Below are 26347 nucleotides of genomic sequence, written 5' to 3'. Positions count from 1 at the left end.
AAGTAGAGTCGCTCTGGGAAGAGCTGGGAGGCAGATTCGGGGGCCATCTGCAGCTGCCCTGGGCTGGCTCCGGCAGCCGAGCCTGACTGTGGAAAGGCAGCAGCATCCCGTGCCAAGTCTTCAGACTCGGGGTGCGGAGGGGCAGTAGCGCGGATTTCCAAGCCCTGGAGCAGGCTATGGAAGCAGGTTCTTGAACCCGATGGTTCCAATGACTCTTCCCTGTCTCCTTCACGTTCTTTTTGCTGCTGTAACTAGTTACCACAAGCTCGGAGGCTTTTAACAACACAAATTTATTCTGTTATTCCAGCTGTGGAGGTCCAAAGTCCAACATCAGTTTCACTGGGCTAAGGTCAAGGTTTCAGCCACTCCGTTTTCCTTCTGGAGGCTCTAGAAGAGACCCCATTTCCTCGCCTCTCCCAGTTTCTAGAGGCCACGTGCATCCTGAGCTCACTGCCCCTTCCTGTATTTTCAAGCCAGCTCCTGCTCTGTCATCCCAACTCCTTTGTCTTTTCCTGACTCTGCTTTCCTGCCTCCCTCTCAGAAGGGCCTTGTGATTGTATTGGACCCACCTGGACCGTTCAGGGCACTTTCCCATCTCAACGTTCTTCATCACATCTGCAAAGTTCCTTCTGCCGTGTATGGTAACACTCACAAGCTCTGGGACTTAGAGTGCGGGCATCTTGGGTACCATTTTTAGCTGACTACATGCCAAGGCAGCGGCCCCCTGACCAGCCAGCTCTGTGATATCCTGTATTCTGGAAGTCATTCCCCGACACCAGCCTCAACTGGCTCTTCTGGCCCTGTCAACAATTCTGTAGGCACCTAATACCCTGCACTGAATTCCTTTCTGCTTAAAATACAGTAGCCTCTGTTCACTGCACCCAACCATGACTAATAGAGCAAATGTCCCTCAAGACTCAGCCAAAATGTCACCATGCCTGGGAAGTCTTCCACAATTTCTCCAGGGTTCCTTGTTCTCTCCTCTGGACCCCACAGCTCCTAGATCAAATCCATATAAATGTTTTTCTCTCCTAATAGATCATAACTTTCCCATCCCACTACGGCATGGAGTGGAACACGCAGGCAGGCTGCACACGGAGTGTAGGTTCCTGAGCACCAAGCTTGGAAGCAGAAGACGCTGACGTGCCCCAGAAAGGCAGGGGACGAGCCAGCCACGCGAGGAAGGAAAGCTGGGAGAGAAAAGCCAACCTCACAAGCCACAGCAGGAGCCAGACACATGTGCAGTAGCACATTCTTCACCCCGGGGCTGCATCCCAGTCTGGGGTTTTGTGGCTCTGAACTCAGAAACAATGACATGTGACTAAAGAGACAGGCCCTGGCACACAGAAGAGTGTCTGGAGTTAAATCCAGAAAATAACTAACGAGCAGAGGATGAATCTTTCTTGATTAGGGGCAGCAGAGCAAACAGGCACAGTGACATCCTTGGTCCACGACAGGCCCTGACCCTATCCCACCCAGGACAGACAAGCAGTCTGGCCTGTCAACCCAGAAGGGCAAGCCCAGGCCTGAGTGTGAATGGAGCAAGGAAACAGTTCCTCAAAAGTGTCAGACGCATGCAGCAAACTGGAAAACTTGGTGTGCCACTTTGGAGGAGTGGACATAGAGATGGCACAGGATGGGTGAGAGACAGCGTGCAGAAGGCCACCCATGCTGGCAGGCAAGAACTAAGAACCTCGAGAGGCTCTGCCCTGCTGTGGCTAACACATGCCGTGACATCGAGCACACTGCCTGGCCTCAGTCTCTTCCACCTGTCCGATGGGCACAGTAGACTCTGTGCTGAGGGGAAGCAAGAAGGAGCGGTGCAGGGTGACAGGCTCGGAAGGCCAGCGGAGTGGGACAGGTGGGTCCTGGGCTGTGGAGGGAGAGAGGCTCTGGCTGGGGAAGGAAGGCCAGGAGGCCTGAGGTGTCACTAATGAGGTCCCGACAGACGCACAGGGCTGGGCATGAGCCCGGAGAGCCGGCCCTCCTCCATCCCCACGCTCAGCACACTTCAAATTAATAATTAAAATGCTTCCTGTCAAATTCCAGCCCGACACGTAATTAGAGCAGCTACAGGCTTTCGGCAGTGGTGATGAAAACAGCTCCTTGTTAGAAAGAGACTTTTCTGGGGACAAGCACAGTGACAATAGAACCTTCCTCCCCATATTTCTCCATCAGGGCCTCCCCTCTGTCTGCATGCCAGATATATATGGACAGGGGTTTTCCTTCTAGCCGGGAGAGAGTCCGGGGATGGGGAGGAACCTCGATGTCCCCCTCTGCCCCGGGAGGAGATGGGAAAACGTGCCATCCTAGCCGACATGAGTGCAGCTCAGGGATTTGGGCAAGGAGGGTAGGAGGTGGCTCCTCAGAGTTTCAAAGGCCAGAGAGACAAGTCTGGGGCCAAGGGCAGATCCTTAACCACTCCTGCAACATGTGCACAGAAGGCATTGCTATCATGTCCTTTCCGCCCAGGGCTGCTGGAGAGTAGCTGAGCTCAGTCACCAACTGTTCAGTGGCCCCTCCCACAAGCCCACAGTGTCCGTCACTTCCTCCTGGAGCACAGCCCTTCCCCATTCCTGTCAGCAAAGTGCGGCACAGACCCAGGAATCCTGGCTCCCCCAGGGACAGAGCTTGGAGGTGCTGTCTATGCTTCCAGAGAAACTTCCTGTCTTCATCCTCCTCCCGTGTGAGGAGTTCTTCCAGAGCCCTGACTGGTCTCTCCTGCCCCCTAGACTCCATCCTCCCTAGTTCAGTCCCTGAGCCCTGTCACACTGCCACACCTCCACACCTGCCACCAGGATTGCCCCCTCCCTGCCCCAAGAGGGGGAAGGAATGCCCCCTGCTTAGCTCATTCATGGAGAGCCCTGAGTGCCCAGCCTGGGGTTGCACCCGATGGGCCTGCCCACAGGAGCTCGGGGATTGGACCCCATACTCAAGATACTTATTGGAAGAAAACCACTTTAAAGCAATGTTGCATTACTTCACTGAAGTTGCCTTCATAAATATTTTAAAGGTGTTTATTAGGAATACCACAGGAGCAGAGAGGAGGTTGCTGAGGCTGGGAGGAGAGGTGGCCTGTAAGGGCTCACTGCCGAGCCACCACCACTGCCGATGAGACATTTGCTCCCTTGGAGGGGCTGGCCCTGTGGGGGGCTGCAAACAGGAAAAGCCCACCGTGTTGAGCTGCCCCACCCCGTGCAGGAAGTGGATGCCCAGATGCCCATGCTCTTGTCCTCAGACTGAACCCCACAGGGGTATATAACAGAGTCCTCTGGACACGGCATGATATGGGGCAGCAGTGTCCTGGGTCCTACTCTGAGATTTGTTCCCAGTTGCTCTCCATTGCTCCCCTTCCCTGAGCTCAACAATCCAGAGAGAAGAGAGGGGCTGCGGAGGCCCCTCCTCGGCAGGCTGATGTTTCCAAATTTGTGGATGCTGTCCTTCGCCCTCCTCTCTTCACTCCCTCCCCCTTCCTCCCCCGCCAAATGTGCACATCCACCCAGGGCCACGCACATCAGACCAGGGGCAGCCGAGGCAGAGCAGGGGCACGGGACCAGACTGTCTTCCAGGAGCCCCTCAGCCCAGGTATCCTGCCCTGCCTCGCTCCACTGCACCAGGCAGGGAGAGCCCGGCCGGGGCCGGGAGAGGGTAAGAACGGGGTCCTGCCTGCCGGCCCGCCACCCTCTGGTGGGGGTGCAGGGACAGAGGCACTACGTCAGAGCTACCTCTGACATCACTCCTGTCCTTGAGAAAGAGCTTCTTTCTCTTCCCCAAGCCAAAGCCAACAAGCCCATCGAGCTCTGAGAAGGCAGAACGGACCTGCAGGCCAAGGTCTGCGGTGCTGGTGCTCAGCGGCCCTGGCTGCCTCCCTCTCCGTGCACCTTCAGCCACCGTCTGGGGCTGAGCAACGGGCAACCCTCACTGCCTCCACCTGCACCCTCCCCACACCCGACTCCCCTGCACACCCTGTCTGCCCCGCTGTCCCCTCTCTACTGGTCTCGGTCAAACCTCTCTCGTTTGTCCTGGCTGAGTCCAGTGCCATCTGCCCAGGTCTATCCAGTCACACTGTGTAAGTGCAGTGAGGTGGCCCCCCCCCAAGCTCTGTCCTTTGGTTAATCTCTCTCCACGTCAGTCACCTAGGGCAGGGAGGGTCGCACTCTTGAGCCCACCTCACAGACGCAGCCTGCGAGGACACGGGTCTCCCAGCACCCCGCTCCCCACAGAGCGAGGAGGAGCGGGCGAACAGAGCCTAGGAGCCTGCTCTGGTAAATAAATAAAGAGGAATGACTTGCAATTACCATATCAATTGTTTCTGGGTACATAAGGGCTTCTAAAAGATTTTTAAAATAGATTATTCCTTTAAATAGGTTAAGCACCCCTTGGCAGCCTCATTTACATTGTTCATGTGCTGGGAAATCCTTTTTTCACGGGGAGTGCAGAAGTAAACTTCAGCCTCGGTCGTTTCCATTTGGAGACCAGAATTAATGGAGTTTAGGGACTTCCCTGCCGTGTACCAGAGGACAGGGGCTGCTCTGTGGCCAGCGCTGGGCTGGCGGGTGGGCAATCCAGACCCTCTCTGGAGAGAAGGAGAACTCCCAGGGAGCAGTGAACACGCACGTGCTTCGCCATGGCTGTGCGACGCAAGGGGCAGCGACCTGGGGGATCCGGGAGGGTGGGTAGGACCCGCACAGGCAGAGGAGAGGGAGGGCAGATCAGTGGTGAGGGGGGCTTGAGTAAAGGCTTATAAACACGAGCTGATATGAGACGTGCAACTTCTGTCCCTTGTCAGTCGTCTCTGTCCCTTCCTCCCTTATACACCCCCCTGACTCCCTCATCACCCACCCTGCAGACGGAACAGAACGCACGTGGCACTGCAGAGCCCATTCCAAAAGCGCCCTAGGTCCAGCAGCCCTGGCTGCCAGCACGTTCTCCTAGTGGGCTGACCCAGATCCTCCCGGCTGCAGTGGCTAGGAGGACACCAGAGAAAAGCAGCACAGATAGAGTCACCGAGGAACTCAGCACCCTGGCCGTACCTTCCAGGTCACCGAGGCCCTCAGCATGGTCCCCCAAGGAGGCGGAGCTCCCTCTGCACCCTGGCCAGCTTCAGTTCCCGAACGTTTGCTGAAGCTGCCATCCACGCGCACATGGACTTCAATGCAATTACAAAAGCTACACGCACACGAAGTGCATTCATTCATCAGCAGCAACTTACACTAAATGATCCTCGCCAATAAGGCAAAACGTCAGTTCAGTGGCTGGCAGGCTCTGCAGAGACACATGTTGGTCCCTCTCCCCACCCCCAGCAGCGGGGGTCACGCTCTGCAGGGGCCTTTTAGGAGAGGAGACTGGAACAGAGGAGCAGGAAGGAAATGGAATAGGGCACAGACCAGGCCCCAGGGAGCACGACGGCCTGTGAATTACGGCAGGTGGGCAGACGCTGGGTGGGTGAGCTTTGAGAACGAGGGAGGACCAGAGGCCGGGGAGCTGCAGGAGGCTGCGGGGAGTGGTGGGGAGAGACGCTGAGCCCAGTCCCTCTGAGTGCTGCAGGTGTGCGGCATAGCAGGGACCCCAGGACACCCGGGGGCGGAAGCACATTTGAGACGGTGGGGAGGAAAGCAAGAAGAGCATGAAGGCTCTCATCTCCCTGAGCCAGGCGCACACACACAGACTGACGGCTACAGGGAGCAGGACAGATGGTCCTTCCCCCCGTGGAGAACATGGTGCTGGAGAGAGGAGGGAGCCAGAGCTAGCCCTGTGACTGTGCACATCTGGAGGCCTGGGGGCAGGGGCAAGGGAGAGACAAGAAGGGAAAAAGGGAGTCAGTAGGAGGAGGAGGAGGAGGAAGGGACACGGGAGGACCCTCCATCTCCTATACTAGAGCTGAAAGGACCTGAGCCATCACCGGTGTCATCCCACCCTTCCTCGCTCCCCCAGGGCCTGGGTGTCCGGTGTGACTGTGGACAGAAACTCGGAGTTCCTGCTTTCCCGCAGTCCCGACCTCGCAACACAGGGAACAGGGCCTCCTTCTCGATCACTCCCCTCAACCTTCCTTGCTCCTGTATTTCCCGTGCTTCCCTTAGTTAGAAAACAAAAAAAACCCTTGGTTTGCTACAGTGATCACCGAGGACAGCTGGCTTAGCTCGGGTGCCTGGTCTCAAAGGTCTCTGCCCAGGGTTGTCCTTCTCAGGCCTATTTTCCATGAACTTGTAAGCTAGGCTAGGGCCCCTGGCGTCTGCATGTCAATAGTTAGCATTGATCTCAACCAGTTGCGTCAGATCTGCTGGTGATGGAGCCCAGCAGTATTATTTAAAACTCCTGAAGTGATGCTGATGTGCAGCCCGGGTTTCAGAAGCCCCTGGACCAACGGCATCTAGAGCTGCATCACCAGGAGCACAGTGCCCAGGATCGAGGAGGTGAGAGCTGATCTATTATGAGCTGAAACATCATGATCCACGGCAGGGGCCTCAGTCTGAAAGGAACAATGATGACACACATCCAGAGGAGGGCGCTGGGGATGGAGAAATCATATTAGCTGAAGGAGGGATGGGAGGGAGATATTTTGCTGCTCAGATGCTGGAGAAAGGCTGGGAGCAAAGGTCACAGACCCTCCGTCTGAGGGCTGGGATATGTCTGCCCTGTGAGACTTGCGCTTTTCTCTGTTCTAACAAAGTGCTGCCTTGTTAGTGATGAAATAGTGTCGCCGTGATTACCTGGAGCTGGTAGAGCCAAATGGCAGCTTATGGATGCCCTGGGACACAAGTGCAAGAGATTTAACTCGCCCTGAGGCACTTAGATCCAATAAGATGCGGAGGAACCTCCGCCATCCATTATAGTCAGTGTTCTGGGTGCTGGGCTCAGCCCAGCCCTGGCACACACACTCAGACCACAGTTCTGGGCCCACACCATCCCGCAGGAGTCGGGAACACTCACCCCAGGACCAGGGGCCCAGAAAGGCAAAGACAGCTCCTGGGGAACCGAGGCAGTGGCAGCCGGAAGCAGATCTGAAGGGCCAGGCAGCCCGGAGGAGGTGGGAGACGGGGCTGACTGCAGGCCCTGCACACTGCTGAGTCCCGAGGGCCCTGAGACCAGCTGGGCATGAATTCCAAGCACCATTTCTGCCCTGTGTGCAACCAATTTTGCTAGTGACTCTGGAGTTTTCTTCGCTTGCATAGTCTTCCTGCCACAGGGACTGGCTAAGAAGGCAGCCCAAACAATTGGCAACTCTACCAACATTTAAAATGCACCCGGAGATCCCACTTCTAAGGCTCTGTGCTATAGAAACTGCAGCACAAGGATGCATTGTTTGTATCTAAACTATAGGAACAAACCAAATATATTCTAGAAGAGCAGTACTATGAGATACTATGCAGTCATTTAAAAAGAATGGGGGAGGTCTTTGCGAGAAGCTTGATACAAAATAGCATGTACTGTCAGATTCTATTCATTTGAAATTCAAGAACAAGCAAAACTAATCTGTGGTGAAAACAGCCGGGGTGGGGCTATTGACTGGGAAGGGACAGTAAGGAACTTCCTGGATTCTGGAATTGCTCCATCTGGTATTGGTTATATGGGTAGATATTTGTGTAAAAATTCATGGAGTCGTACAGTGAGAATTAGCATCTTTTAAGCACTGGAGGTATGTTACACATCAATGTGGAAAGTAAAGAGGAGGAGGGCACTCTAGAAGCACCAACTTAGGAAAAGAGTAAAGAAAAACAGCTCATGCCTGTAATTCCAGCACTCTGGGAGGCCGAGGAGGGAGGATCACTTGAGGTCAGGAGTTCGAGACCAGCCTGAGCAAGAGTGAGACCCAGTTTCTACAAAAAATAGAGAAATTAGCTGGGCGTAGTGTCGCAAGCCTGTAGTCCCAGCTACTCAGAGGCTAAAGCAAGAGGATCGCTCAAGCCCAGGAGTTTGAGGTTGCAGTGAGCTATGATGATGCCACGGCACTCTAGCTGGTTGACAGAGCAAGACCCTGTCTAAAAAAAAAAAAAAAGAAAAGAGAAGAAAAGAAAAACAGGAAAAAAAGTTGCAGGACAATATGTATGATACCATTTTTATGAACGTGTAAGCCTGGAGAAACCAGCCTGGAAAGACAGCAAACCCTTAATGACTCTTCCTCGGAGGGGGAGGACTACATTTCTGTACTGTCTTCATCTGTAGTGTTTGACTCCGCTGCCCAGACCCCTGAGCCCCCCGCCCACTGCACACCGGCCTCCGGCTCCTGCTGCTCTCTGCCCTGCACTTGGAGGCCGAGGGTCTTGGCTACTCAGGACAAACTCTGGCTCCATGTCTCAGTTCCAGACTTGGGCTTTGCAACAGGATCCTTAGATATTGCCCAGCTGAGAATCTGCTGGGATCTCTGCTTACATGTACCAACATCCCACTCGGTGCCACCTCTGGGACAGAGGAAGTTCAGTGCCTCTTCTCCCGTGGAAGCAGAACGCTCTCAAACACACACGTGGAGAGGCAGGATGACTCGGGGGTCCCCAGCCTTGCCACTAATCTCTCCCTTGTCTCCTCGCTCTGGGTGGTGAGTGGTCAGATCAGCTAACTGGTCTGAACAACTCTGCTTACAAATGGTCCCAGAGGTGAATTCTGGTCACACCCCAAGCCGGGCAAATGAACCCTCTCTCTGTCCCCTCTTTAATATGGATGTGACACCTGCAGGCTACAGCTTGTCACACTGTGAGAATTATTTCTCCATTAAAATGCAGGAGTTGGCGCTGTGCTCGGGAAGGACGGCTGAAATACTGCTGTCCAGGGCGCTCATCACCAGAGGACTTGGTGGCCTCTCGCTACCCCTCACCTCCAGGCGAGCCCCACGCCTGCTGGGTGCCTCCCCCAAGCACTTGAGACAATGTCGTGTTTGAGCCTTACCCTGTCCTGTCACAGTCGCCGTGCCTGTTTTACAGAATGGCAAACTGAGGTCCAGACAGCTTGCTCTGGGCCACTGTGTTCAATCTACAAGTCGCCTAGGCAGCAACAGTGCATGGCCCAACTGCAGGGAGGGAAAGCATAACCCTTCGTGTGTGCCCCGCACTTTACAGTTTGCTTCATCCAACCCTCACAACAATCGTTTGAAGCAACAGCTGTCACTGCCTCTGCCCTACAAGTGGGACTGAGATGACACACTCGGGCACACAGCGGCTACAAGGGGCAAAGGCGGATCTTTCCATTTCAAAACCCCCACACGGCACCGATGATGGGACTTCAAGCAAGGTGACCAATCTCCCTCCTAGCGCCATCGACTTTGTAACAAATCCTTCAGTTTGTAAAGAACACCTCACACTTTTCAGGAGAGGCTTCATTACCCCTATTTGTTAGTAAAAGATAAGGAAATTAAGGTTCAGAGGATGAAGGACGTGGCCACAAGTTAGTAGAAGCGCCAGGATTGAAAGTCAAGTGTCCTGACCCCCAGCTCAGGCCTGTGCAGCCCTGGGATTGACTGACTGGCCCAGGGCTGAGACGATGGCATCTGGGGGCAAACGAACGCGGGGCGCTCTGTGGGCATCACCTCCCCCAACCTGGCTCTCTGGAAGCCTGTTTGCCTCCGCTCAGGCTTTCTAAGTGGAACGTGGTTAAAATCTCAGTCCCATTTTTCATGTAAGAAAGCCAAGCCCCAGAGAAGGGAAATGCCTTGCTCAGGGTCACAGGGCAGAAGTAGGCCCTGGGCTGGACCCCGACTCCTGGCCTGGTACCCATCCTGCTCGGTCAGCCAACAATAGCATGCAGAACTCCTTTCCTGGCATCAGCCTCTTGCTGGGTCTCAGCTTCCCAGCCTGTGAAATGGGGACATTAGCAGAGCCCCTAAACAAGCCCAGGGTTTGAGTCCTCTGAGGCAAAGAAATCGGGTGATGCTTCCAGGAGTGGGAGGAGACCCATACACTAAGCAAAAGGTCTGGCTTTCTGGATGACCAACTTCACTCCACCTAGAGGGAAACTGAGGCCAGGGAGGGGACACAAGGGCCATGGAGACCCAGTGACTTAAGGATGGTGATGAGAGTCAGGAGCCCCAGGCACTCCTGTCCCGGACTGAAACATCCAGAAGGAAATCCTCTGGCTCCTTCGGGGTCCGGAGCCCACGCTGCTCCCAAACACTTGACAGAGGAAAAAGCTTTTTACAAAGACATTTATTTTTCCCAAAATACACCCCCTAGTTTATAAAACTCCTCAGAGTCCCACATTTAAATTAGAAATCCTCACATCTTCCGCTGCTGGGTAGGGAGAGATGCCATCCAGAAGGCGACGGAACATCACAAGTCCTGCTCTCCTGGAGGCTGGGGGCTGGCCGGAGGCAAGCCAGGAGGTGTCTGCCCTGGGCCCCGAATAGCACCGTGGGGAGAGTGGGGGGAGTCCCCTCTGTCCTGGAAGCCCTCCTGGCCCTGCCCCACCCCAGGCTCTGAGAGGCCCCAGGGTTCGCTGTGCTGCTGCTATCCAAGGAGTGGAGGGCCTTGGCCACCTGCTCACACCTGGGAAGACACTTTGGAACCCACCAGATTCCCTACTTGTGGCAAGGGGCTGTGTTCCTCTCTCCAGGTTTCTGCCCCCACCCCGTGCTCTGGGTAAGACTCAGGGGGTGGGATGGGGGTGAGGTATCCAGGAGGCTGTGGGCACAGCAGGGAGCAAGGCAGGAGCTGCAGGGGGAGATGCTCGAGGGAGGGGCCCCCAACACCTGGCACAGTGCTGACACCCTGTGCTTGCTCCATACACATTAATTAAATGGATAAACGAAAAGGAAGAAACAAAGGCTCCAACGGTGGGAAAAGCGGAGGGACAGAAGCTAACCCCCAGGGGACCCACTGAAGGCCCCCAGAGAACCAGTGTGACCAGCACACGCTTCTCGCGGGGAGGGCAGGCAGAGAAGAGGGCCTCCCAGGGCACAGCCCGGGGCACCACGCAGGAGACTGGGCCGGGGGAAGACCACATGTGTTCCGTGTTCCAGCACGTGCACCTGAGCGTCTCTGCACACCTGTGTGTGTGGCGGGGGCGAGTGCCCTGTCTTCACCCGGTGGGGAGGGAAAAGGCCAACTTTGGGGCCAGAGCGGGAGGAGGCAGGAGGAGACAGACACTGGGCTCTAGGAGACGCCGAGGCTTAGTGTTCCTGCCTGGGCAGACAGGACTCTGTGCAGGGGTGGGGGACAGGGCCGAGTAACCACAGCCAGTGTATCGGGGCCACTGGCAACACGGCAAGGGACGACTGTGCAACGTGTCCTTGGAGAAATAAGGCAGGGGTCAGTCTGAATATTGCATCCTTTGGAGTAAAAAGGCAGTCGGATGGCCCGTGTGGCATTGGAGGAATGGGTGGTCATGTGGTCTGTGGGTCTGTGCACTGTGTCCCTAAGCATAAGGCAGCAGGATGATGTATGTATTGTGTCACTGGAGAAATAAGGCAGCAGGCAGGGCGACCTGGAGAAATAAGGTGGGGGGGTGGTCTGTGTGCTGTGTCCCTAAGAAATAAGGCAGCAGGATGACTTGGGAATCGCATCCATTGAGAAGTAAGGCTGCAGGGTGGCCTGTGTGTCACATCCTTTGGAGAACAAGCACATCTGCCAGAGCGGGACCCATGTGTTGGGGGCAGGGCTCACACTGAGGCCCCAGTGCAGCCAGAGGACGGGAGCCCCGGGGCGAGGGCAGCAGCTCCCTGGTCCTGGTGGTCAGGCTATTTCTTGTCCATCATCTGCATTTCGTAACGAGAAGAAAAAAAATGGTGGGGGAAGTATTAGATGCCAGAAGCCCAGGTACCAGGTCACATAACTCAGGTGGGGAGTGTGTGTGACACCACAGCGGTCCACCAGACAGCCCCTGTGCCGACCACCACCCTGGAGGCCCAGGCACAGACCTGGGAGCCGGGCATAGGGCAAGACCAGGAAAGCCCCCGAGGGAGACCACCCTCCCCTCGCCCACCTCTCTCTCCATCCCACGTGCCAACCCACACGGCCCTCCCCGGAGCACCGTTCCCCTCCCATCTCCCCCCACCTCGTCCACCCAATCCACCCTCCAAGTCCCAGCCCAAATCCCTCCTCTAGCTGAAGCCCTTCTCTAAATGTCCCCTCGCCACACCGATATCTCCGAGAATGACGCTGTAGGGAAGGAACCTCCTTCCTTCTGGCTTCTTGTCTCCAAGTGGAGGGGCACAGCCCTGACCTCATTCCACATCCTGACCTGAATGGAGTTTGAGAGAAGGGCTTGGCCCACCCCTACCCCTCCCTGTCCTGGTCTTTGGGCCTGTCTGTCCCTAGGAAAAGGAGCTCCCCCGCCCCCGGACACCACCTCTGCAGTCAGCCAGTGTGGCCGGAGACCGGGGGCCAGGCTGCCTCGTGGAGCAGCAGCATGAGGAAGCCAACGGCTCTGCCCACCCGGCCGTAGTCTTCGGCGACTCCTCAAAGCCAGGCTGACATTGTGATCTCCCTCTGCTCAACTCTTCTGATCATGTGGTTCCAAGCAACAGGGAGGAGAACAACTTATTTCCTACATCCCCTAATGTGACTGCTGTTACAATGTGAATACTGATGACTGTTGACACTTACTTACCGCCTACTGTGTGCTGGGAACACAGTTGCCCAGCTGAAAGGACTTTTCAGGCCTCACCTGAGTTAGGGGTCCTGTGACTAGGTTCTGACCACTGGGAGGTAAGAAGTGATGCGCTATTTCCAGTCAAGCCCTAGAAGGAAACATGCCCTCCTCTTCCTCTTTCCCCACTACCTCTGGAGGGGGCATGGAAGCTGGAGCAGCCTCTTGGACCTGGGGGTGGAAGCTCTGAGTTGAAGAGGGCAAAACCCAGGTAACTGGAACCTGGCTCCGGGACGTCGTGGCTCTAAGATTACCTATGCTCGGACTTTTACTGGAGAGAGAAAAACTCCTGCCCTGGTTAAACCTCTGCCATATTTGGGTCCTATTAGAACAGCTGAGGCCTTGGAGACTCAGCCCTCTGCCATCTCACCGGGGGAAGCTGAGGCTGCTCTTCCGGGGAGGGAGCCTCAGGTCACCAGTGAAAGGTGGACGCCCACCCGCACCCCTGCCTCCTACCCACGGAGGCAGCAGCACACAGACACACAACCCCAAGCACCACATGTCTTTACCTTCTTTGCTTTCGGAGTGTTTCAGAGGTTGCAGGGCTGCAAAACAGGAAGGAGCATGTGAGGGAGGAGGCATGGAAAGCTGAGGGGTAGGGTGTCAGGTGGGGGGAGAAGTGAGGGCCAGAAGGATCAGGAGGAGGGGGCAGGAGGAAAAAATTGGCAGGGTAGGGACAACATCACAGCACCAGGTAAGAAGCCCTGGGCTGCTATCCCAAGCCCCAGTCCCAAGTCTCAGCCCTACTCTGTGGCTTCTCACTCCCCTCTCTGGGCCTCAGTTCTCTGTGTCTATAGAATGGGGACAACCACCCAGCCCTCCAGTGAACTGGAGGCGTGGAAGTGCACTGAGCCCATGCTATGCACAAGGTGACATGAGGCGCTAAAGGAGGCTGGCCGATCTGCAGGTACCCCCCGGTAGGCCTGGGCCCACGTGGAACGGAGACTGACCAAATCTCTAACCCACCTCTTTTCCCCACACCCTCCCTTCTGCCAACAACGTCTGCCTCTGAGCATGAAAAATGAGGTCTGATCCCAGAGCTCTCCATGCCTGCCACACTGGGCACCAACAGGCAGAGAATTAATTGGCATAATTTATAGCAGTCCCCAGGTGTCAATCTCCTGTCTGCGGGGGTGGGGAGGAAACTGGTGTCAACTGGAACCATCCCAAATGGCTCAGCAGGAACCCACCTCTCCCAGCCCAGGACTCCCTGGAAGTGAAGCCTCCCGTGGCCATGAAATCAGTGCCTTGGCATCCACCCCAAGCAGGGCTCCAGGTTTACTGTGCAATGTCCTTTGCAAACCACCTCCCAATCCAGTCAATCGAGAGGACTTCAAAACAGGCCTCTGGTGCCGCCAGGGCAGGGTCAGAATGACATTTTATGGATGGAAATTGAAGCCCAGAGGAACAAAGCACCTTGCCCTGAGTTAAAAGGCCTCTAACTAGAACAGGACAGTCTTAGCTGTTTGCCTGATAATAACAGGACTCCAGTGTATTATGCACATACTGGGTGCCAGGTATGGTACTAGATCCTTTATAGACATTATCAGATTTAATTCCACCCGAACAACCTATGAACCTGTTAGTATGCCCATTTTATTAATACATAGGAGGAAACTGAGGCCAGAGAGGCAAAGCGACTTGCTTGAGGCCACTCAGTTTACATGAGATGGAGCTGGAACTCAAACCCAGACTGCCCTGTGTCGGGTCCCTGCTCCCACCCCTGGGAAGCCATCAGACTCCGCAATGCAGGGTCAGTCAGGCAGAGTGGGCCCTGGCAGAGGTGCAAGGTTGCCAGGAGAAACGAAGCTGCACCTGGCAGCGGTCAGATCTGCCCCCACGCCTCGCTCCGAGTGACGAGCGGACTCACCTGGTCAGGAGGCCTCAGTCCAGAGGACACACTTCGTTCAAACCTTACAGCAAATCTGGCCCCTCCAGATCCTGAAGTCCTTTCTCATGTCCCTTGTGTTCCTCCCCCAGCCAAGAGGGCCAGCTCCAAGCTCAGACTCACCCGTCTTGGATCCTTCTCCCTCCCCATCCTGCTCCTCAGCTCCTAGAAGACAAGAACTCAGTGTGAACAAACATCTTTCTCAGCCGCACGTTGGTCCCTGTCCTTCCCCAGTGGGCAGTGCAGGAGGCCGGCAAGTGGGGCCTGAGCAGGCCTGACTTGTGCCCTGAATGCTGGACCCAGGGATGCAACTTGGGGTCAGGGCCAAGCCTGTGAAAGAATGAGGGGGCCCCCAGCCTGGAGCCCACCACTCATCCAGCCAGGGACCACCTCCCCACCCTCTACCAGCCCACCCACCCCCGCCTCACCCAGCCCACCACCATCACCCTCCAACAGATGCACCCACCCAGCCGCCCGTGCACTCGGCCTTCCACCTGCCCACTGCACAGGTACTTACCCTCCTGCCACCCGGCCATCCTCTCCTCCACTGTCCTTCCTGAGCCCCAGCCATGTCCCAGCCTCTGGTGACCCACCTACTCCTATGCCTCTGTTTACCCATGTGTCCATTCCCAGGGTCAACTCATTCACCTGCCAGTGTTCTCTGACCCACTACCAACTGCCATCGTCCACTCAGACTGAGCCTTGGCCCAGCAAATGGCAGCTGCTTCAGACTCTAGCCACTCTGAGGCAGACACACACCCCTACCCTGCGACATGCATGCCCACCGAAACGTTCACATTTGTGCTGTGCAGTCCCCATGCTCTAATCTGCTCTCACTCAGACACGCTCACGTGACTCCCACTCTCCCAGGCACACCTGTTGGTACAGACACGCTCATCCGCTTGAAGCACCCGGCCCTCCACACCCACTACCTTCCGGTCACGCTCACATCCACTCTCATCCTGCCACATTTGCACGTGGACACACTCACGCATGAAAGACACAGTAGACTCAGTTCACACACACACACACTCTAGGCCCATTTGCACACCTTCACTCCCTCTGTCTCTAGAAAGTAACGTTATTGATCTCACACACACCCCCTCTCCCACTCACCGGCATTCTCCTCCTCACAGCTCTGTTTGATCTTTCTCCAGCACACGAAGGCCAGGGCCACCAGCAGTGCGACGAGACAGATGGACAGCCCCACGGTCACCCACAGGGCCTCGGGGGGGAATGTCATGGGCTGCCCTGGGAGCGGAATTGGGGAGAATGAGACCAGCATGCTTGGCTCCCATGGCCCAAGGTGTGACAGGGGTCCCCACCCTCACTGGGCCCTAATACTATGAATAAAGCTCACTTAAGTTCCCACCGCCCCCTCCCCATACCACCCCCAAACCCTGACAGCCACAGCTCGGGGCTCATGCTGTGTTGTGGACATGCTGCAACGAGGAAGGGCTGAAGAGGCTGTGATTGAATGATGCTCAAGAACCTTCTATGGCTCCCTACTGACTTCTGAATAATGCTTCAAGCTTCTCAGGATGATCCAAGAACCTCTACACTTTCCTTGCCGACAGTGCTCCCACCAGCATGGTGAACACTCCTAAAACCCGCGGGACTGTCAGTAAGGAGTGTGGCAAACGCCAACCCCACAAAGCGATACAGTACAAGAAGAGCAAGGATTCTCTGTGTGCCCAGGGAAAGTGGTGTTATGACAGGAGGCCGAGGGGCTATGGTGGGCAGACGAAGCTGATTGTCCCGCAAAAGGCTAGAATGACAGAGAAGACGGCGCTGCGGCGCGAGTATGCCTGGACGGCCGCAGGTCTAGGCAGATGCCGGCGCTGGGGGATGTGAGCATTTGGAACTGGGAGGGCATAAGAAGAGAAAGGGCCAGTCATTCAGTTCTAAGCATCATCTTTTGTTTTATTATGAACATAACAAAATCTTGAGGTTATGTTCACTTCAAAAAAAGAAAAAATCAAAAAGAACCTGTGTAATCCGGCTGCTGCGTAGCCTCCCCCGGCCCTTCTTTCTAGCTCCGCTGCAGGAGCCTCTGCCCCAGCCAACCTGCAGGCCTGGCCGTTCTCTGCAGAGACAAGGGCTCTTCCCAGCCCCCACCATTGCCGTCTGCCTCCGCTGCCTGCCAAGCGCCCCCACCCTCCACCGGCTCCACATTCACCTCCTCAGGAGCCCTCCCCGGCTTCGCCAGCCCCACCCAGCGACAGCCCCCTCCCGTGGATCAGGAGTCAGCAAACTGCAGCCCGTGGGCCACATCTGGCTGGTGGCCTGTTTGTGTACAGTCTGTGAACCAGTAGTCCAAAACAGGGTAGGGGAAGGAGGAACAGAAGGAGAAGCAGCAGCCACAGAGATGGTGTGTGGCCCCCAAAGCCCAAAGCACCCACTCCCCAGCCCTTTACAGAAACGTCTGCCGAGCCCTGCACGTAGATGAGGTCACCAAGGGCGCTGGAGCAAGTGTTCTCAGTTTCCCCAGGGACTCACACAGGTCTGGAGGGGCCTTGCCAGGGGACACTTATGTGAAACACTGAGGCCTCTCCTGTTAGATATCTCATGTCAGGAAGGATGGAAGCCCAGCCAGGGCCAGCAGCTGTTCTGAGCACAGGCCCACCTGGCTCCCACAGGCACACCAGCCTCCGGCCCAGCCTGGGGACCCACGCTGGGTCCTGGGCAGAGGCCTTGGGGGAAAAAATCTAACAAAAGACAGCACTGCTCTACTCTGCTGTCTGGGGACAGTGAGTGCACGGGGCACCAGCAGCTTCTGCAGGGGCATCGTCAGTGCAGCAAGCAGTGCCACTAACCCTTCGGTTGCAGGGGCCATGGTACTGATGCACCTTGGGCAGGGATTTGCAGCAGATGTTACCTTCAATGGGCATGGCTGGCAAAACTGCTGCTCTGGACATTGGAAGCAAAGGGACCCATCACCCTGGTAAGCAGGAGCCAGAGTAGCGGGCAGGAAGGAGGACGGCAGCTGACATGGTGGCCAGGAGGGCCAGTCCATGAGGCACACATAAGAAACCCCTGGGGATCCCAACATGAGGCTCTAGCAGCAGAGGGAACAGAGCTCTAGAAATACTCAAGCGGAGAGTCGCTTTCTATGCTCACCCCTAGGCAGGTGCTGGTGCCTAGAACACAGACCAGACTTGCCCTTGTTCACCCGGGAAAGGACGGAGCCGGGGCTCAGGCCATGTCTCCAGCCTCCATGGCTCCTCCAAGTCCAGGACTTGCTCCATAAAGCCCCCTCCACGGAGAGGCTCTGCCCAGCACACGCAACCTCACTAACCTCCATCAGGTGTGGGAGGGACCAGCTGGAGGACTGACAGTCTGAATCCCAGAATGTTTTACACGGCACAAAGCTGCCTGAAGCGAAATACAGGCCAAGGGCTCCAAAGTAGGCCAGACCTGCTCTGACAAAACAGGAGGCTGGCTGGTGGGGAGGAGAGAAAATTAGGCTGAGAGGCCAAAGTTGGATTCTGATCCTGGTTCATCTGCTCACGGCAGGGCGCTGGTGCCCAGGCCCACAGATGCCCGTGGATGAGTTTAGAGAGGCCACGAACCCTCCACAGCTACATGCAAACTACTGCCTTTCTCATTTATCCAGTTTTCTAAGAGGGGCCTGACCCCCGAAAGATTCAGAGCCTGTGGCCTTGGGAAAGTTCCCTCTTCTCTCTGGACCACAGTTTCCTCATCTGTGAAATGTGCTTGGCAACCACGGCCATTAAATGAAACCGTCTTAAATGTTACCCGCCGAGGTTTACACTCACCAGCCCTTTCTGCACCGCACCGTGAATGACCACCGCGTCCCCTTACCATCCGAGGCCCTCTCAGCTCCCACGTGCCGCTGGAGGCTTCCTGACTGCTACCCCCTTCTCCGAAAGCTTCACATTCTCCGCCAACCTCACTCTATCTGACATTTCTTATTTTCTCCTGTGAACACCATCTTCACTACAGACCACAAGCTGTTCTCTGAAAGGTCAAGGAGATGTCCCCACATCCAAGAGCCCAGGCCAGTGACTCTCACAGAGACCACAGACCCAGGGGGTCTCCAGGGAGAGGGTAGGTTCAGTCTCAGGAAGGGGGTGGGCAGAGGGAACAGAGGCTTGCCAGAAGGAAACACCTAAAGGAGGAGGAGGAGGACTGAGCCTGAACTCCTGGCAGACAGAGTGATGGGCTGGGACTCCAAGCTTGTCACAAGTGAAGACCACACTTGTGGTCAAGGGGCAGAAGCAAGACAGGAACAAGTCAGTGGGTCCCAAGGTCTGTGCAGACCCTGCAAACCCAGGGGAGAGGGGAACTTGGGTGGGCTGGGGGGTCGGATGGAAGTCATGGGAAGAGACAAGAAGAGAACCAGACAGACAGAACCCGCTGTCCTGACCTCAGAGTATGTGGGGAGGTACCTGGGTAAGCTCAGTTGGCGCAGGGGCGGGATCGAGGAGCCAGACTGAGCAGGCAGGCCTAGGGAAGGACTGGATAGATCCTGCCTCTCCTAGCCTGAACATGGGTTTGACCCCACTTCCCACTCCTGGCACAAGGGGTGCCCACCTGGGCTAGGACCTGGAAACCAGAGACCGAGCAGAGGCAAATGGGCGGCCTCTATCTAGTGTTTGACCACGTGGGGGCAGCAGAGACAGCCCCAGCCAATCTAACTGCTGCCTGGGTGGAGCTCCAGTCTGCAAGGGCTGGCACTGACTCAGGTGAGGGGGACTGACCACCTGGAAAGGCCCAGATGTCCCCAGGGCTTCAGAATCTGATGGCACCCGTGGACTGACGCAGCAATATCTTCCCACACCTGCACAAGTTCCCGTTGGAAAGCACACCCTTACCATGTCCCTGGGCCATGCCCTGTGGCTGCCCCAGAATTCCTCCCGCCCACATTTCCAGATTCCAGGCAGGTACTTTGTCCTCTACAGAAGCAGCATTAAGTGCTACCTAAAGTGTTCTTAGAAAAGCAAATATTATGAATGGATTGTTCTCAGCCCATTAAAGTAAGTCCTTTAAGAACTTCTTGTTGAGAAGAGTTTGAGACACCTGAAATCTATGAAAGTGATTTTTAAAATGTCTTCTAACCACCCAAACCTATAAGAAATTCCAGCTTCAGGTCTAATAAAGAGGTAATTGCTCCCTCCATCGTTCCCCAGTTGTCCAGATGCCCCCTCACCTGTGATGGTGACGGAGCCATGTGCGTCCTGCTGCAGCACCGGGTTGCGCACCAGGCAGCTGTAGGTGCCATTGGCGCCCAGCACCACCCTCAGGACGCTGTGCACGTCGAACAAGCCCTGCTCGTTGGCCATCTGCGACGTGGTCACGTTGCCCGTCAAGGGCACACCCTGCCCATCCTGCCAGAACACCTCCGCCTCGGGGTAGCCCCGGTAGCTGGAGCACGTGATGGTCACCATGTCCCCAGGCCGCAGGTCCTTGTTGGGCTCCAGGGTCATGCTGGGCTTCGAGTAGGGGGCTGGAGGAGGCAAAGGGCAGGGGTCAAGGGTAAGGGAGGGGAAATGCAGGGGAAGAAAAGGATGCGTGGGGCTGAGTACAGGGTCAGCACTGGGGCTTGGGTTCTGGGGGCAGTGCTCGCAGGGGGTGGGCTGCGGGAGGAATGGACGGTGGACCCAGGGGAGGACGCCCCCCTCCCGGCGCTCACCGGCCACCTGCAGGCTGACCGCGGCACTGCCAAAGTCCCGGATGCTCACGAAGCAGGTGAAGCTGCCCTCGTCCGCCACGCGCACGCGCTGCAGCCGCAGGGACGCGTTGCCCTGAGCCAGCAGGTCCGGGAAGAGCGCCGTGCGGTTGGCATAGGCGCTGCCCTGGTCCCGGCCCTCGGCGAAGCTGTGCACCAGCTGTTTGGTGTCTGTCAGCTGCCAGATGAGGTTGAGCTGCGCCAGGCTGAAGCCGGGCTCGGGGGAGAAGGAGCAGCGCAGGGTGGCATCGGTGCCCACCAGGGCCACCACGGGGTCTTCAGGGACCTGGACCTCCACGGCTCCTGGGGACATAGGGACACAGCAGTGAGGAAGGGCAGGGACTCTCTGGGCTACCACCTCACAGTCTCCTCCATCAACCCCCAGGCCCTGTTCCATCTTCCTGTTTTATCCGTAGCTGCAAAGGCAGGTTGAGTCCCAGCGTTCTCAGCTATGCAGCCTCCCCAGTCTTCCGAGAGCAACCCCGGCAGGTTGGCCTCGGCCTGGCAAGTTCAATCTCGGGGTGCCAGGCCTGGGGCACTGATTTTCAGGGGCTCTGGCCCTGGCAACACCCTCACCCATCAGGACTCGCTTCCCTCTCCTGTCCCTCTGTTCTCCACTGCCCCAGATGTGACTCCATCCTTTCTAGAGGTTTCTGGAGCCTTGAAATCAAGACAGCCAAGGCCTGTGATTACTGACCACCGCCCAATAGGGGTGTCCCACCACACACTTTCTCTCTCTCCCTGTCATTCCCGGGCATCTGGCTCTTCTGGGAAATTGAAGGTAGGAGCCAGATTCGGATCCCCCGGCCTTGCTAATAGAACCAGAAGCCCCTCCCTCAGGGGGACATTTAAACAAATAAACAAAAAACCTGTGGGGCTTCTATGGGGTGTGATGGTGACGGAGCCACGTGCATCCTGCTGCAGCACCGGGTTGCGCACCAGGCAGCTGTAGGTGCCATTGGCGCCCAGCACCACCCTCAGGACGCTGTGCACGTCGAACAAGCCCTGCTCGTTGGCCATCTGCGACGTGGTCACGTTGCCCGTCAAGGGCACACCCTGCCCATCCTGCCAGAACACCTCCGCCTTGGGGTAGCCCCGGTAGCTGGAGCACGTGATGGTCACCATGTCCCCAGGCCGCAGGTCCTTGTTGGGCTCCAGGGTCATGCTGGGCTTCGAGTAGGGGGCTGGAGGAGGCAAAGGGAAGGGGTCAAGGGCAAGAGAGGGGAAATGCAGGGGAGCAAAAGGTTGAGTGAGGCTGTGAGCATGGGGTCAGCACTGGGGCTTGGGTTCTGGGGGCAGTGCTCGCAGGGGGTGGGCTGCGGGAGGAATAGAGGGTGGACCCAGGGGAGGACGCCCCCCTCCCGGCGCTCACCGGCCACCTGCAGGCTGACCGCGGCACTGCCAAAGTCCCGGATGCTCACGAAGCAGGTGAAGCTGCCCTCGTCCGCCACGCGCACGCGCTGCAGCCGCAGGGACGCGTTGCCCTGAGCCAGCAGGTCCGGGAAGAGCGCCGTGCGGTTGGCATAGGCGCTGCCCTGGTCCCGGCCCTCGGCGAAGCTGTGCACCAGCTGTTTGGTGTCTGTCAGCTGCCAGATGAGGTTGAGCTGCGCCAGGCTGAAGCCGGGCTCGGGGGAGAAGGAGCAGCGCAGGGTGGCGTCGGTGCCCACCAGGGCCACCACGGGGTCTTCAGGGACCTGGACCTCCAGGGCTCCTGGGGACAGAGGGATGGAGGGGCGGGGTCTCTCCCAGCCTTGCTGGTGCCCCTCCCGTCCCCAGCTAACCCCAGGCCCTGTCCAGTCCTCCTTTCAGACCTGAGACCCAAAATAAGTTTATTGCCTTAGGCCTTCATTCAGTCGAGGAGAAAATAGGGGCCCCCTACGTGTGCCAGGTATGAATTAGGAATGCAACAGAGCGCAAGACCAAGGCACGCCCTGCAGAACTTACACTTGAATGGGAGGGAGGGACAAACTAGCACACAAATTCTAATTCGCATGTATTTAGGGTATGAAAGAAGAAAAGAAGCCAACGATTAGAAAGTAAAGTGGTAGCTTTCCAAAAATCGGCAGGTACTTCACACCTGTCTGTGCTATTTCATTTCCCCGTAAACATATGTTATTTTATAAATTGGGAAGGGAAGTCTAAAAAGTATATACCAAAAATGTTAATCGGGGTTTTCTCTGGATGAGGGGATCACAAGTGCTTTTTATATTTTCCTAAATAAACATGACTAGTTCTTATACAAGAAGGAATACCCATACCTTTCAATATGGTAGTGAGACATGTTCTCTTTAACAAGATATGAAGCTGAGATTTATGGAGAATGCAAAGGAGCTGACATGCAATAAGCCAGCGTAGGAGTGTTCCCGGTAGAGGGAACAGCAGGTGGGAGGGCCCCGAGGCGAGATCCGGTGTGCTGTGTGAAAATATCAGGAAGTGTCCAGCGTGGCAGAGGCTGGATGGCATCTGGATGGAGCATGTCCAATCCAGAGCAAGGAGGGCTCTGAGAGACCAGGTAAGGGATTTAGGTTTTTCCAAGAGCAATTGGGAAGTCATTGGCGAGTATTAATCAGGCATAAGCTGGGTAGCAATGCTTAAAACTCACTTTCTCTTCTCTAAGGACAGTAGACCCTAGAAAGGCAAGAAGGAGACTGTTCGGAGGTTACTTCAGAAGTGATGGTGGTGTGGCTTCAGAGGGTGGCAGGGCAGATGGAGAGAATGGGACAGATTCAAGGTTTGTGTAGGAGGGAGAATCAACAGGGCTTGCTGATGAGTTAGGGGTGAGGGGAAAGCAGGAGCAGAAATCCCAGCAGCCCAAGGCAACTCCACCCCTAGAGGCAGGGTGGGGTGGTCCCCAAACCTGAGCCCCCAGAGAGGAGCCCCCAAGGCAGGGTCCCCTGCCATATATCCTCCAGTGGAGTTACCCTGCCATTCCCAGCCCAGTCACCTCTGTCTCCATTCTAGCTCTTCTTTTAGAGCCCTGGAAAGTCAGGCAGGGGTTCCTGATAGCCTTTCTTTTGGGGGGGATGAGCCCTCCACCTTAGCACTGCCTGTTGGGTAATGCTTAGATTAAGTGTGTGCTTTGGGCACCAGCAAAGCAGGCGCACACAAAATGTGTAAGGATCAAACAGCCTTGAAACAAAGCTAATTGAATACAGGACCCATTAAAGGTTTCTTGCATTTAGAAAAATAACATTTATTTTATGGTATTTTTATTGTGAATTCTACACAGGGAGGGGGTATCATAATCTTTGCAGTGCATGGAGATTTCTAAAGGTCTTAAGCTGGCCCTGGATCTCTTGCTGCAACCCCAGGTCCCTCAGGCCAGTTTTCATCCCCTGCCAGTTGGACCAGGGTGCATCTGGGGCATGGATCTTGAGAAGTCACCCAGACAAAGCCCTTTCTCTAGAGAAATCAGAGCAGCCACGGTTAGAGATGTGCATCGCCTCTGTTACGGCCACGAGGTGGCGCCAGACACTCAGCTTTGTCTTTGGAACAAGTCTCTCCTTCAGAGCAAAGATGCTGATTGGGATTTGAAATACGATGAGGATATTGCTATTAAAATAGCTACCATTATTGAGTGCTCACTATGTGCCAAGCACTGTGTGCGAAGAGCCACCTCATTTATTCAACACAGTTTGTGAGCACCTACTGTATAGCTGGCACTCATCCTGGCCCTGGGGTGGGGGCAGCAGGAACAATCAAGTAAACCCAGGGGAAGTGAATGCTAGCAAGATGAATGCAGGAGGGTCAGTATAGGGAGGGATGAGGGATGGCGTGCTATTTTATACAAGGTAGCCAGTAAGTCTTGCCAAGAAGGTGTCATCTGAGCACCTGAACAAAATAATGAGTCAAGTCATGCAGATGTCTGGCAGAGCAGAAAGTTCCAAGCAGAGGAGACAGTATGTGCAAAGGTCCTGAGGAAAGAGCACAGTGTGTTCAGGAAACAGCATTATCACATTTAGTGCTCGCATGTCCATTTCACAGACAAGGAAATGGAGGCTAAGAAGGTAAAGCAAGTTGCCTGCTGGATCCCAGAGGCAGAAATGAGTGTGGTCCTGCCAGCCAGAGCCAGTGCGGCAGGACCCCTGGTGGGAGTGGGCACCCCTCCCCCACGGCCATGATCCCTGTGCCCCACCTCCAGTCCCCAGGCTGCTCCCCTCACCTGTGAGGCAGAACCACAGCACTCCCAGGGCTGCGCCCACGTGCACGTCCATGCCAGGCCAGCCTCGTCCACGCAGCATCTTCCTGTGGGGCAGCTGACAGCCGGGCTCTCCGTGGGAGAAGGCTGCCCCTGCCTAGGAGGAAGAGGAAGTGAGGCCTTTGTCTGCAAAGGTCCTCCCGAGGCCCTCTCTCACCACATCTCCCTGGACCAGCGTGGGGAAGGCTGCAGCTGCCCACTGGGAGCTCCTCCTTCCTGTACCCCACAGGGCTTCCTGCTGAGGGATCTCTGTGAGAGGGGCCAGCAGGAGGCAGTCACTGGGGAAGCTGGGATCCAGTCTTTCACCTAAGATGCTGGTATCCAAATAGAAGGAAGAGGACGCAAGGGGGTAAGTACAGGCCTGCTCTGGGGCAAGGACATGTGCGGGTCAGCTTGGCTTCAGACAATAGCTACTGGGGAGCACAGGAGCCCAGGCTGAAGCCAGACTTGGGGATCAGCTAAGAGGTATGAACGTCAACCTAAAGGCAGCTGGGAGCTACTAAAGGTTCTTGAGTAGGAGAAATGACATGGTCAGAGCTGAGCTCAGTAAGGATTAATCTGACAGCAGCTGCAGGATAAACAGAGGGGCTAGGCAGAAGAGAAGCAGCAGGTCTGGGTACGAGTAATGGCATCTGAGGACATGGGGAGAGAGAAAGGGAGCAGTCAGGGTGTCCAGGGCTTTGAGCCCCAGTGCCCAGGTGGGGCATTCACTGAGGCAGAGAACATGGATGTGTGAAGTTAACGGTATTTGTGAAGAAATTTCCAGGGCAGAGTACTAGGAGGCAGCTGAGTATATGAGTGTGGGACTCGAGAGAGAGGACATTTAGTAGTTTAATACATCTGACACATCTGTACTGAGTGACCAACACAGATCAGAAACGAAAGAGGCCATGACTGGGGCTGACCCCAGGCGTCAGGACTGAGTCAGAGTCAGGGCTGTGGCCACAGGCCAGGCCTGAGCCAGGGCCCCCACCTGGGTCCAGCCCCACTCCCAATCCTGGCCACCCCCAAGATGCCTGCCTCGGGCAGGCCACACACACTTCTTCCCTGTGTCCCACAGCCGCTGCCGCATCCTGATCAAGTCACACGGCCAGCGTTCACCTACGCCAACCAACACTGACCAGCAGGAATTGAAACAATTTCACATCCTCCTAACACCCTGGGAGACAGGCTGCACCACTGGGTCCCAGTTTTGCAGGAGAAAAAAAAAAAAAAGCCTAGATAAGTGATTTCACTAATGTCATAGAATTTGCCAGTCCTGCCGCACCTTTCTGCCCTTCCATGGAGCCACCTCATCAGCAGTCATCAGCATCAGTTCTAGTCGGTCCCCGGCACCCAGCCGCAACCTTTCCAATCCCAGCCAAGCACACCAGCCCCCCACCCTGAGCACAGGTGGACAGCTGGGCTGAGGCAGTCCTCAGCCAACCCGGGTGCATCCTGGCCAGCCCCCCGCTCTCCCCCAGCTGTCCACAGTGGGGAAGCCCTGAGCAGCCACTTCCTGTCCAGACGCTTCCCGTCCAAACTCTGGCAGCCTCAAAGCCGCACCGCCTGCTGAGTCAGCGGCCTTCCCCACTCCATTCATAAAGCACCCTAGGCGGGCACCACATCCTGTTCCACAAGGGCACCCCAGCCCACAGGAAAACCCAGCAGGCAGCCGCCTGCGTGCCTGCCCACTCCCTGCAGGAAGCACCAGGGCGAGGGATGAAGGCGCTCCCAGCTCCCGAGTCTGCCTTCCCTCTTCACCCCCAGACAGAACCAAGCCTGTCGGTTCTTCCTGGGCCGCCTCCCTCATGCTGCTGCTCTGCTGCTCTGATCTGCCGCCATCTCCCACCCTGACCTGGGCTGACCTGTGACACTCCTCACTCGTCTGCTGGCTCCACTTTTTCCCTGCCAACCCCATTCCCCAAGATGCTTTCTCTTAGGAGCCAAGACAGAAATCTGCTCTCGTCCCTCCCCTGCTCAAGAACCTCCCATGGCTCCCCATTCACTATAGAAG

The 26347-nt window shown here is 56.2% G+C and overlaps 1 protein-coding gene across 6 annotated transcripts in view; it reads right to left on the bottom strand.

Annotated features, from left to right (window-relative positions):
• Nucleotides 1-10114: 10114 nt before the first annotated feature.
• CD276 (CD276 molecule) overlaps nucleotides 10115-26347 on the bottom strand; it is a 29129-nt gene continuing 12896 nt past the window's right edge. For 4 of the 6 annotated variants that reach the window (XM_045531651.1, XM_045531661.1, XM_045531671.1 and 1 more), the window contains exons 2-10: nucleotides 24316-24448; nucleotides 21526-21864; nucleotides 21023-21337; nucleotides 20118-20456; nucleotides 19635-19931; nucleotides 15578-15712; nucleotides 14585-14626; nucleotides 13083-13118; nucleotides 10115-11680 (exon numbers count right to left, since the gene is read on the bottom strand). In XM_045531651.1, the coding sequence (XP_045387607.1) occupies nucleotides 11658-11680; nucleotides 13083-13118; nucleotides 14585-14626; nucleotides 15578-15712; nucleotides 19635-19931; nucleotides 20118-20456; nucleotides 21023-21337; nucleotides 21526-21864; nucleotides 24316-24448 (1659 nt within the window). In that variant the 3' untranslated portion in view covers nucleotides 10115-11657. Of the gene's footprint in view, nucleotides 11681-13082; nucleotides 13119-14584; nucleotides 14627-15577; nucleotides 15713-19634; nucleotides 19932-20117; nucleotides 20457-21022; nucleotides 21338-21525; nucleotides 24068-24315; nucleotides 24449-26347 lie in introns of those variants that run through there. The other 2 variants (XM_045531696.1, XM_045531688.1) reach the window with 2 other exon arrangements.

The sequence above is a fragment of the Lemur catta genome, chromosome 1 (genome assembly GCF_020740605.2).
Source record: "Lemur catta isolate mLemCat1 chromosome 1, mLemCat1.pri, whole genome shotgun sequence".
NCBI lineage: Eukaryota > Metazoa > Chordata > Mammalia > Primates > Lemuridae > Lemur > Lemur catta.
The sequence above is the reverse complement of the archived record's forward strand: the minus strand, read 5'-3'. Positions and strand labels throughout refer to the sequence as shown.